We start from the raw sequence: 13675 nt of genomic DNA on the forward strand, positions 1-13675 counted from the left end.
TAAAATGTCGAACGGAGGGAGTTAAAATGGTATATCCAATCAATGTAATTACATAGGAATAAATCATACTTACTGCAACATGGATAGATTTAAAAATAAATACATTAAGAGAAAGAAGATAACAAAACGTCTATTGTATGATTTTATTTATATAAAACTCTAGAAAATGCAAACTAATCTATGGTGACAGAAAGACCAGTGTTTGTGTAGAGACGTGGAAGGAGCAGTAGAGGAAGGAGGGAGGACTTATAATGGAGCAAGAGGAAACTTTGGGGAATGATAGATATGTTCATTATTTTTATTATGGTGATTTTTACAGTCACATGAACATGTTAGAACATGAAATTTAGCAAGTTAAATGTGAAGTTTAGGTTAATTATACCTCAATAAGTTGTTTGTAACCAGGCACAGTGGTACACACCTGTAATCCCAGAAACTCAGGAAGCTGAGGCAGGAGGATTGCAAGTCTGAGGCCAGCTTGGGCAACTTAACTAAGAACTTCAGCAATTTAGCGAGACCCTGTGTCAACATAAGAAATTAAAAGTTTGGGGATGTAGGTCAGTGGTAAAGTACTCCTGACCTCAAAAATGTTAATGGATTCTACATGATTTTAATAGATGTAACTCTGTCAAATCAGTGGTTTGCAAAGGTATGGGAAGTAAAGTGGAAATAAGCAGATACATACTATGCTAGATGGAGTTAATGAAAAGGCTCCACAGACAAATGGAGGAGATTATATGTACATCGATAATACTGTATGAGGGGCTGGGGTTGTAGTTCAGTGGTAGAGCACTTGTCTAGCATGTTGAGGCACTGGGTTCGATCCTCAGCACCACATAAAAATAAGTAAATAAATAAAAGACATTGTGTTCATCTACAATTAAAAAAAGTTTTAAAATAATACAATATGATAATGCTGATTATGATGGTATATATAAGATAAGTGGCTGGGTTGAGGGCAAAATCTTGAAGGATGAGTGAAGGTTACAGTTATCTTAGGTATTATATAATAAATTCTACCATAGGTTAGTGAGGATGGGGTTGAAAAAAGTTCAGAAGTTTTTAGTGCAAGGCTAGGAGTTTGGCTGCAGAAGTATAATAGAGGTAAGAACCACACATTTTTTTTTTAAATTTACAATGACTAAGTCATTGGTGGTAAGAATAATAGAAATACAGAAAAATTAGGTGAAGGATGGGCCAGGGGTGAGGGGGTGTAGAGAAAAGTTCAGGCTTAGACTTCAGTTGGAAGTTTCATGGGACAGCTTGTTGAAAATATCCTGCAAGGAGTTGAAGGTGTAAGTGGAAGTCAGTTCTGAAGATAGAGCTGTAGGGTTAATTATTGCAGAGGGAACTGATCAAGCTGAGGAGCAAATGGGTTTGTTAAAAACGTAGAGTGTGAGGCAAAAAAGCCAGTGATAAAACTTGTGTTAAAGGGACAGGAACCAAGAAGCAGAGCAAGAGACACTGATGAATGGAGGTTGTCTTACTAGGAGGGAAATATCTGGGAGAAGTGAAACTGGTAAATCACCTAATACATTTCTCTAGTTAGAGAACAGTATGCAGAGGTTTTTCTGGTTCTGTTAGTTCAGGAGTTCTGTAATAAGCTGGATATGGTAGCACAAGGCTGTAATCCAAGGTACTTGAAATGAGACAGATGGATCACAATTTAAAGACCAGCCTCAGTAACTTAGCAAAATCTGGTCTTCAAAAAATTATTTATTTTAGCTGTTTATGGACCTCTGTTTTATTTATTTATTTATATGTGGTGTTGAGAATCAAACCCAGTGCCTCATACATGGTAGGCAAGCACTCTACACAACCCAACCCTAGCCCTCAAAAAAAAATTTTTAAATGAAAGTAGAGACTAGGAATGTAGCTTAGTGGTAGAGCATGTGCCTCAGTGGTGGCATACATGAGGCCCTGGATCAATCCCCAGTATTGTGAAAAAAAAATCTATTGGAAAATTAAAAGTTTACAAGAAAAGAAACGTAATCAGAACATTGCATGACTCAGATGTGAAATATTTACATAGTCATGTTATAACATTAAATATAATTTAACCAAAAATTATGATGTAACAATATGGGCAGTGTAAGAGGGTGTAGTGAAAGAGGGGTAAATTTTAATTTTTCCATAACCATATCTTATTTAGAAATATAAATGGTAATAAGGAGAAACAACTAAATGGCATGTTACTGTTAGGAATGGAAGTCAGGGCATAAGGACCCTTAAAGTGGGGCAAGATTGTTTTCTCTCATAAGCTATTAACTGTTTTCATTTATTAATTTGGATAAAATGTAAATTTAAAATAATAACTTGTCAATTCTTGAAATAGCAACCTAATTATTTAAAAATTCTTTAGCTATTTAGTTAAATGGATTTAATTCTGTAAAAGAGAATATTATACAACAATCTGCATATCTTTCCATTATAAATGTGTAGATTTCTAAGCACTGTTCACCTCTTTGTTTCTATAGGTTGATGAAAAAACTGTAGGAGAACCTGGTTGGCTTTATGGTAGTTTTAAAGGAAATTTTGGCTGGTTCCCCTGCAATTATGTAGAAAAAATGCCATCAAGTGAAAAAGCTGTATCTCCTAAGAAGGCCTTACTTCCTCCTACAGTATCTTTATCTGCTACCTCAACTTCTTCTGAGTAAGTTTTGAGCTAACAGTGGGATTTATATAGTTCTACCAACTAATGTAGTATGCTAATGTGGAGCGGGTCCACCTGATGCTTCCTCATGTTGTTAATCCGGGCTGTACTCCCCCAAGAGAACCTTTTTTATTCCATATCTAATGCTGAAATTTTAAAAAGGAAAACATAGGTCAGTAGTTTTTTCATGAATTCTGTTTTTCCACAAATTATGTTTAGTGTATATAATATACAAGTGGATAGTACACTTGTAAATATAGTATGTATTAGGGAGACCATATTAGTCTATAAAAATTGATAGTACTTTATTAGATTTTTAAACAATTAAGTATACTTACATTAAAGTGTTACGTTTGCAGACCACTTTCTTCTCAACCGGCATCAGTAGCTGATTATCAAAATGTATCTTTTTCAAACCTAACTGTTAATTCATCATGGCAGAAAAAATCAGCTTTTACTCGCACTGTGTCTCCTGGGTCCATATCACCTATTCATGGACAGGTATGTTATTCATAATTTTTGTGTGCTTTATTCTTTGAATTTGCTTCTGATTCATATGAAACAGAATAAAGATTTTTGTACAAAAACATCATTCACTCTTTTAACTAGAGTTTGTAGCATTTGGTTTCTGTTCTTACCATTCACTTGTGGTGCAAAGTTAAGGAGTGATTATTACCTAAAGGATTCTCATCAATGATTCATTCCCATAGTATCAAGTAGAAGATAAGCTGTTTGGGGCTTGAGGGTTTTTTGTTGTTTTCTCTTAAATTTAAGTAGTTTGAGAACCCTGGAAAATATATATGTATACATATATAAATTTTACATACATACACATATATATGTACACATATATATACATATATAATATATACATATATTTATTTATAACTTCTGATTTAGATATAAACATTCAAAGTATTGATACATTAACATTGTTAAAAAGAAATTTCAGACTCCATTAAAATAAAGCCCTACAGATTCACTCAGGAATGTTTATTACATGATTATAGGTTCCAGCATTTTATTATGAAGTAGAAATTTAAGGAAAAATAAGTCAAAATACCTTTCAGTTAGTAATTCATAAATTAATAAGGGAGACAGATATAAATAAGTGTAAAATGTGAGAAATTATATAAAGATAGCTACAAATCCCTGAGGGGGAGAGAGCATGTTGTTCAATCTGTGTGAATTGGAGCAGTCTTCATGAAGGGAATGTATTTTAGTGGGACCATCAAAGATAAGCCAGATTTTACCAAACTGAAGGGGAGTTACTCAAGTGAAAGATCAGTTTGAGATAAGTCACTGAGGCACGTTAATGCACAGTGTTTGCAGGAAGCAGGAAGAAATATATAGTATAGCTGTAATATAGGGTTCATGGAGAAGTGAAACTGGAGAGAGAGGTTGAGGTTTATTAATAAGGGAAACATTTACCACCCTGCTAAGCAACTTGTCAGTGAAAAGCCAAGAAAGGTTTTTAAGAGAGGAGTTGAGGTATATGCTTAAGAAGGATAACCCTGGCAGTGAAGAAGAGGCCAGACTGGCAGAAAGAAGCAAAGCAAGGGAAACCATTATGGCAGGCTGTTAAGCAACTAAGTAACAAGAGATGCTGGTGTGAACCAGGGTATAGTCATGAAAATAGAAGAGGAGATGGCTTTAGAAAAGTGTTAGGACTTGACACTAAGTAGATAGCCCATTGAATGTGGAGAGTGAGGAAGATGGAGATAAAGATAATTCTTCAGAGTCTTTAGCTTGAGCAACTGAAAGGACAGTGATAAGTTGTCTTCAGTAGGCAGTGGATGAGGAGTGGGTTTGAGGGGTTCTAAAAATGGTTACGTTTCAGACAGGCTAAGTTCAAGGTATATGTAATAGACAACCTGGCAGAAATACTAGTAGGCATTTTGATGTAGAACCTGGAGCTCAGGAGGTAAAGTTATCCTGAAAATACAGATTTGAGGTCTTGGGCTAACATGAGGTTATTTAAGGAAAGCATGTGGAATAGTGAGGGATGAGGGCTGGACAGAAGAGGAGCCCTCAGTCACCAGGGGGCATGCTTCAGGAACTACAAGGGTTTTAGTGATGTCAGCACTGCGCAGAGATCAAGGAGAAAAAAGATTTCTGAAGGAACTTTTTGTTTTGATGTCATTATCAATAACCTTTTCTGGAAGAGGTTCAGTAGAATGATGGTGCAGAACCTAAATTAGAAGGGATCAAGGGGTGACACTGGAAAGCAAGTTGAAGACTATTTCTTTCCAAATTTAGAAGTAGAAGAAAGTAGAGAAGTAACAAAGGGAATTGAAGGCTGCAGAGAGGAATTTAATTTTACAGAATATTTTTAGAAAGTGAAAGGGCATAATGGAATATTTATAGGACAAGAGAAGAGGTTAACTTTATTAAAGGAGCAAAAAATTTCCTTCCTCTGAGTGACAAAGAAAAAAGAATGAACATGAATTTGAACAAGTGAAGAACTAAAAAGCAGAGGGAGGTTGAGCATAACTCCATCTCCATGCCTGCTGGAGTAACTAAGTCAACTGCAGTTAGGAGGCACCGGAAGCTGGAGGAGAGAAAAGATTTGTAGTACCTCTTTCCCTTTGTTCCATGATATATATGAATGATGGGTTTATGAATACTTCTTTAGTACTCACTGTTTACCTTCTGTACCAGTAATGATATTTCCATAGATAGTAGGTATTCAAGAAGGTTACACATTGTTCTTTTAATTTGAAGTCAGTCAGTAAATTAAGATTATGTCACCACCATACCTAGTCTACTGTTAAAATAATAATTATAACTATATTATGTATGAGGAAACAGAAATCTTGGTTGCTGTGGTCTTGCATTTCCTTGTTTGTGGCTCAATGTTCATTGTGGCTCAATGTTCATAGCGGCTCAGTTCACAATAGCTAAGCTATGGAACCAACCTAGGTGCCCTTCAATAGATGAATGGATAAAGAAAATGTGGTACATATACACAATGGAATATTACTTGGCCATAAAGAAGAATGAAATTATGGCATTTGCCGGTAAATAGATGGAAGTGGAGACTATCATGCTAAGTGAAATAAGCCAATCCCCCAAAACAAAGGCCAAATGTTCTTTCTGATATGCAGATGCTGACCCCCAATAGACTAGGGAGTGGGAGTGGAGGTTCACTGGATTGGACAGAGGAATGGGGGAAAGTGAGGGGAGATGAGAATGGAAAAGACAGTAGAATGAGTTGGACATAACTTTTCTATGTTCATATATGAATACATGACCAGTGTAACTTCACATTATGTACAACCACAAGAATTGGAAGTTATTCTCTATGTATGTGTGATATGTCAAAATACATTCTACTGTCATGTATAACTTAAAAGAACAAATTAAAAATACTTGTTTGTGGCTTTATATTCGTAGGGACAGGTTGTAGAAAACCTAAAAGCACAGGCACTTTGTTCCTGGACTGCAAAGAAAGATAATCACTTGAATTTCTCAAAACATGATGTTATTACGGTCTTGGAACAGCAAGAAAACTGGTGGTTTGGGGAGGTGCATGGAGGAAGAGGATGGTTTCCAAAATCTTATGTCAAGATCATTCCTGGAAGTGAAATAAAGCGAGAAGAGTAAGTATGCCGGGTGTCCCGCGGGGTGTGGGTGTCGGTGTTCCCATTAATGAGCCAGCCATGTTCTGACTGACTGTGTGATAAAAGAAAAAGTTCATGCTTAAGTTTGAATATCAGAAAGGTAATTCCTGGGGCGATAAGAGCATACTTCAGATGTTTGTGCCAGTTTTATAATATCTTTCATTCTCCTCATCTCAAATTCATGAAGTTTTCAAAGTACTGTATTTAGAATTTTAGATGTGTACCTGAAGATCAACTAGAAAAGCAACTTTGCATTTCCTTGGAGCATTTCTCCCTTGTTTACCATATTTTTTTCAGTATTTAAACAATTCTTTGCTTAGGTACTCCCCTTTACCAGATTGGGGCATTCCCTCTGGGCCTCTAGGGTTCCTTAACACTAATCTCTCTATTGCTCATACCTACATCCTTTTAAGTCATGAGATATGTTACTTATTTTTCAGCTTTTCTATGCCTATTAGTCTTAATGCATAGTAGCTACTGAATTATATTAGCTCAAGGAATGAGGAAAGAAGAAAAAGAAATGCATTTTCAAATGAACAAAACTAAAAACTAGATAGGTTAAGATCTCTGACCTTTAATTCCCAGTAAAGGTCCAATTATCAAATATCTTTAATACAAGGAAATAAGCACTAAAATAAAGCTGAGTTAACTATCTCTGTTTGGAATTTGATCTAAATAGAAAAGCAGTGTAACATAATGAAAAGGTACTGGTTTTGGAAATAAAGAGATTTGAGTTTGATTCTGCCGTTTTTTTGCCAGACGATAAGAAGTAACCTATTTGGTCTGCAGTTTTCTAATTGATTGATGAAAAGATTAACTAATCTTTAAGAATATTTTTAGTGCTGAAGTTGTTTATCAACATTTAGTTCAAATGTAGAAATTTACTGACGTGGACTTTTGGAAGCGTGAAATAATAGCACTAACAACAGTACATAGTTGACATCTGTGTGCTGTGTGTTACACCCTTTTTAAGAATTATCTTATTTAATTCCATAGCACTTGACAGAAAAGAAAATGTAAGCAAAAGGAGATTAAGTTTAATTGTGTTAGAATGCATTTCTTCTAACTTTCCATTCAGTAACTGACTTTTCAAGTTGAAAGGTAAATCTTTCAACTTGAAAGCATGCAATAATGAAGAATCAGCACTAATGAAGGCAGCCCCTCCAGTTGTAGCATGAGATTTAGTAAGGTTCCTTCTTTGTTGGCTTGAAAACTGCCTTACTATATAATTTACTCATGGGACCTGGGGAGCCTTTGTGCATCCCACAGGTATCTAGTCTTCAATATTCCACAGGTATCTGGTTGACCAGTCTTATAAATTTTTGAAAAGTTTCCCAGATTAAAATGGAAATTGTTACACATATTCTGATACTTTTAAAATTTTTTAAATATTTTTAATATAATACATTCTAAACAACTAATAAAATTCATATATTGCCCTCACTTTCCTCTAAACCAAGCCAAGTGCCTCATGTGCTTTATCAAAAGACTTCCCTTTTACCGAAGTCCAGTTGTCTCAAAAGCTCCTTCAGAAAGGCAAAGTACCTCACATTTGAAAAACTATAAATCGTATTGAAGTTACTTTAGTGGCTTTTTTTTTTCTTTTTTTTAATGCATATAATTTTATTTTTTATATTTTTTAATTGATTTTTAAAAATATGACAGCAGAATGCATAACAATTCTTATTACACATATATACCACAATTTTTCATATCTCTGTATATAAAGTATGTTGACATCCAATTCGTGCCTTTTTTTTTTTCTTTTGTTATTGTTATTTATTTATTTTTTTTTTAAATTTTTTATTGATTATTTAAAGCATTACATAGCTCATGATATATCATCTTTCATACATTAGACTCAAATTGTGTTTTGAACTCCCATTTTCACCCCAAATATAGATTGCAGAATCACATCTGTTACATATTCACATTTTTACATAATGCCATATTAGTGTCTGCTGTATTCTGCTACCTTTCCTAACCCCTACTATCCCCCCTCCCCTTAGTGGCTTTTTAAAAAAATTTTTTTTAGTTGTTGATGGACCTTTATTTTATTTGTTTATATGTGGTGCTGCGAATCGAATATCGTGCCTCACGTGTACAAGGCAAGTGCTCTACCACTGAGCTACAACTCTAGCCCTACTTTAGTGTTTTTATTTTATTTATTTATTTTTTTAAAAATATTTATTTATTTATTAGTTATTGGCGGACACAACATCTTTGTTTGTATGTGGTGCTGGAGGATCGAACCCGGGCCGCACGCATTCCAGGCGGGCACGCTACCGCTTGAGCCACATCCCCAGCCCCACTTTAGTGTTTTTAAAACATTTAAGTTTATAATTAGGCAGTTCTTATTTCAGAAGGATTTTATTTATTTATTTTTATTTTTGAATTTGAATAAAATAATTTATTTTTTATATCAAATCTTTCTTAACTATGTGCTTTCTTTTCTTTTTTTAAGATTCTGTTTTATTTATTTTTTTATTAGCTACACATTACAGTACAATGATCTTGACAATTCATACATTTGAATCAAATGGGGTATAATTTCTCATTATTTATTTTTATTTATTTTTATGTGATTCGATTCTCAGTATCACATAAAAATAAATAAATAAAATATGAGAGCATTTGTAGTCTGAATATTAAGACAGTATTTAGATTAATTTGAGGAAGCCCCAAAGGAATTCACTGATGAAAACTGCTATATCCATCAAATCACCTTTCTTGTTTTTTGCTTGTGTTTTTTTCTGTTGTTGTTGTTAATTTGTTTGTGTCTTTATTTGGCAGGCCAGAAGCTTTATATGCAGCTGTAAATAAGAAAGCTACCTCCACAGCCTATCCAGTTGGAGAAGGTAAGCTTTTGCCAATTCGTAAATCAGATAGGGGTCAGTTTAGCTACTGGCTAATTATTTAACTATGAACAATTGTTGTTCTCTTGTTTCTGTGTCTTTGGTATTAAAGTAGGTTAGAAAACCTGCCCATGTCTACTTCATATGAATATTGACGATATAAAAAATATGATTGATAGTACTTGGCACTTTTTGAAAGTCAGTGCTATAAAAATTCAGCCTAGATTGGCTCAATAAATAAGATTACAAATAAAAAATGTTTTGATGATTGATTATATAGGTATTTAGGAAGTAATGAAATTTCAGTACATTAGTTTATAATTAAACTGCATTTTGCTTAGTGTGCCAAATAAATAAATAGGATTTGAAGTCAAGGAACCCTTTGTTATAAATATTACAAAGAAATTTTTATTATAGTACTTTGTATTGTTTGGTTAAGAAATTTTGATTATGTTAATGGGATGAAAAATCAAAGATTGTCTACCCTAATTTCAGGTAATATTTGATTTAACAGCTATATAGATTTTATAAATGAAATATATTTTCCATTATAAAATTAATTGACTAGTTGAAGTGTATTTTATTTTGCTTAAAAAATAAATTTGGGGGCTTGGGTTATGGCTCAGTGGTAGAGCACTCACCTGGCATGGGTGAAGTACTGGATTTGATTCTCAGCACCATATAAAAATAAATAAATAAAATAAAGGTATTGTGTCCAACTACAACTAAAAAAAAAATTAAAAATAAATAAGTAAATTTAATGGCAAATGAAATTTTATTCAGTAACCATTAAGTTGAATATTCTATTTTAGAGTAGAATAATATTAGAATAATAAATAATATATAGTCTCCAAAGTGCTCACAATAGAATGAAGAGGATAAGCCTATAGTTATGATAAATTCTACAATGAGAGAACAAAAACTATTTTGAGAAGGACCTATGAATAGCAATGTTGCATCATCTTAAACAAAAAGTAGGATCTTAATATAGTGGCAAAGGAAGAAAAAGGACTTATGGACAGAGGGAAGAGAATGAATCAAGTTAGGGCCATGAAGTTGAGGGAACTTTAAATCACCAGTTAGGCTGCAGCCATAGGTGTACTGTGAATGAGTGCTCTCAGACAGGCCTAGGAAAATAGTGAGGAGCATTTTGGAAATTACTTAACTTATTACAATTTAAACATTTTAGTTGCTTTTTGTTATATCAGCTAAGTTAGTAGCAGGAATGAATGTGAAGAGTAGATAGATTATAGATGGTGTTTCTCATCCTTTCTAGTATGATAAAAGATCAAATTGCATGTTAGCAAATATAAATAAAACTAAAAAAGAAAGAAAAAGACTTCTAAAGCATAGTCACTGTTTTTTCTAAATAATAACAATCACAGGAACAAAAAACAAAGCCAATGTAGAAACTTAGACATTTCCCTCAAGGTAATTCATTAATAGTTATTTGTTGAGCATCTGCTTGGAGCCAACCACTATGCTTGAAGCTGGGTCATTGTGATAGGTCTTGGCTTCTGGTACCACTGTCTGCTAGATATTGGGCATTTCCATAACTGTATATATAAAAGAAAGAACAAAGAATTTAGCAGATTAAAATACATTTTGTAAAAGGAAGTTAACATTTTTTTCGTATCTTGCTTGACTCCATTATCTCATATTGAGTAACTTAATCGTATTAAGCCTCAGTTTCATTGTCTATGGATACTAATAACTCTTTGTAGTTTTAGGTAATTCTTTATGATTAAAAAATAATGGTGATTATAACAAGGCTGTTGGAAAAAACTCATGGAAAAGCTTTATGTTAAATAACCTTTTACTAAGCAATTGTTAAGTAATAACTTCCATTCCTTTTTCTATCTTCAGATCTTTTTGTATTGGGTTTTCTTAAGACATAGAGGTCTTTTACAGTAAACTTACAAAAGATCCTAAAGATTAACCTAATTTCTTTTTTTTATTTCTATAAAATCAGAATTAAAATCCACTTCCTTTTGCTTTATTCCCTACAGAATATATTGCACTTTATTCATATTCAAGTGTAGAACCAGGAGATTTGACTTTCACTGAAGGTGAAGAAATACTGGTGACCCAGAAAGATGGAGAGTGGTGGACAGGAAGTATTGGAGATAGAACTGGAATTTTTCCATCAAACTATGTCAAACCAAAAGATCAAGAGGTATTAAAAACAAAATCTCTCGATTCTTGTTGATCAAGATTAATATTTAAAACAGAGTTCATATATGGTTTTGACTAGGCTACTTGCTTACAAGGAAACTACTCACACTAGCTCCAGTACCAGAGTTTATTTTAGGCATCCAATTAAAGAAATAAGAGGGACAGGATTTCATGAAATTCTAAGAACAAAAACCACATGTAGCATTAAGCCTCATGATCACTAAAAATAAGGAGTGGTTCTGGACTCTCAGCAGAGTTTACAAAGGACCACCTTGAAGGAGTCTGTAAATCTTTAAGACTCTAACATTAGTGTAATTCATCTTACACTCTGAAGTTCCTGCTTCTTTTCATCCCATAATGTTGTACAGAAGTTCTTAAGACTTTTTATATACTTAAAATTTTTTAAGGGCTGAGCACGGTGACACACACTAGTAACTCCAGAGGCTGAGACATGAGGGTCGCAAATTCGAGGCCAGCCTTAGCAATTTAGTGAGGCCTCTGCAACTTAGCTAGACCCTGTCTCAAAAAACATAAAATAAAAAGAACTGGAAAAGCAGCCCAGTGGTAAAGCTCCCTTAGGTGAAAGCCTTAATAAATAAATAAATAAATTGCCGGATCTGGTGGTACATGCCTGTGCCTATAAATCCCAGGAGCTTGGGAGGCTGAGGCAGTAGGTTCACAAGTTCAAAGCCAGCCTCAGCCTAAAGCAACTCAGCAAGACCCTGTCTCTAAATAAAACATATTTTTAAAAGTGGGGGCACTCACTGGTTAAGCACCACTGGGTTCAATTGCTGGTACCAAAAAAAAAAAAAAATTGAGTACAGAAGGTTTCTTTTTAAGTATATCGGTTATATCTAGTGATATTTACCACAAATCGAAACTGAAATTATTTAAACATTTATTTAAACATTTACTCATTTAAAGCCATTACATAATAACATAAATAATTCACTTTTTATGAAAAGCAACTGTATTTTTTAAAAAAAAATTAGAAGAGTGGCATTATTTTATATTTTTGACAAAAATCTTCAATGTCTCGCCTAATGGTAGATAGCTAGATGCTCATGTTTCTGTGTTCAATCTGATGTGATATGTTCTTTTGATTTAAGTATGTGAACAAAATTCAACCTGATACCAATAGTGGAGAAATGGAGAAGTATTTTAATGTTTGCAAATATCTGTGAATATTCTTCTTTGATTCTGTTACACCAAAACTTGATGAATGTTTATGTTTATAAAGCACCAATTAGAAAACAGTAAATAAATAGAAGACCAGTAGAACAGAGGAAGAGGAGCAGGGAAGGGTGGAGAGGAGGGAAAGTAGAGGAGGTAGAGGAGGTAATGGAGAAAATGATATTCATACATGTGTGAATGTGTCAAAATAAATCTCACTATTGAAAAACTAGGGGTGGAACCACAATATGACCCAGCTATCCCTCTCCTTGGTATTTTCTCATAAGATCTAAAATCAGTGTACTACAGTGGCATAGTCACATCAGTGTTTGTAGCATAATTCACAATAGCTAAATTATGGAATTGACGTAGATGTCTATCAGTAGATGAATGGATTAAGAAATTGTGTACACACACACACACACACACACACACACACACCATGGAGTTACACTCAGCCATAAAAAAGAGTAAAGTGGATGGAGAATATCATGCTAAGTGAAATTAGCCAAACTCAGAAACTAAAAGGTCAAATGTTTTTTCTCTTATGCAGAAGCTAGAGTAAAATAAAGGAAAGAAAGGAAGGGTAGGATAACATAAAGAACAAAATTCAGGGGTTGGGGTTGTGGCTCAGTCGTAGAGCACTCGCCTAGCACATGCAAGGCACTGTGTTCGATCTTTAGCACCTCATAAAAATGAATAAATAAAAATAAAGGTATTTTAAAAAAAGAACAAAATACAAATTAATAGGGGCTGGGGATGTAGCTCAGTTGGTAGAGTTGTTGCCTCACATGCACAAGGCCCTGGGTTCAATTCCCAGCACCACAAAAAAACAAACAAACAAACAAAAAAACAAATTAATAGACAAGTAAAAGAAAGTCTAGTAGAATAGGAGAAGGAGAAAGAGAGGGAAAGGAGGATGGGAGGAAAAAGGGGAAATCATGAGCTGAAATCAATTTCCATGCACATACTGAGTTTGTCAGGGTGAACTTAACTCCTATGTATAATAAAAAATAAATAAAGCTCTAATCAAAACTGGAGGCAATCATAATTGCTTAATAGTATTATTGTGAAAACTAGTTTTTAAAATTTTTTTTAGTTGTAGATGGACACAATACCTTAATTTTATTTATTTATTTTTTTATGTGGTGCTGAGGATCAAATCCAGTGCCTCACACATTGTAGGCAAGCGCTCT

At 33.9% G+C, this 13675-nt stretch overlaps 1 protein-coding gene across 5 annotated transcripts in view; it reads left to right on the plus strand.

The window, feature by feature from the left end:
• Positions 1–13675, plus strand: part of ITSN2 (intersectin 2) — a 129396-nt gene that overhangs the window by 74404 nt on the left and 41317 nt on the right. For all 5 annotated transcript variants that reach the window (XM_081264522.1, XM_081264523.1, XM_081264526.1 and 2 more), the window contains 5 exons: positions 2478–2653; positions 3013–3154; positions 6050–6255; positions 9070–9134; positions 11141–11307. In XM_081264522.1, coding sequence (XP_081120648.1) covers positions 2478–2653; positions 3013–3154; positions 6050–6255; positions 9070–9134; positions 11141–11307 — 756 coding nt within the window. The remainder of the gene's footprint in view (positions 1–2477; positions 2654–3012; positions 3155–6049; positions 6256–9069; positions 9135–11140; positions 11308–13675) is intronic.

This window comes from Spermophilus citellus, assembly GCF_964194105.1.
Source record: "Spermophilus citellus genome assembly, chromosome: 13".
Lineage (NCBI taxonomy): Eukaryota > Metazoa > Chordata > Mammalia > Rodentia > Sciuridae > Spermophilus > Spermophilus citellus.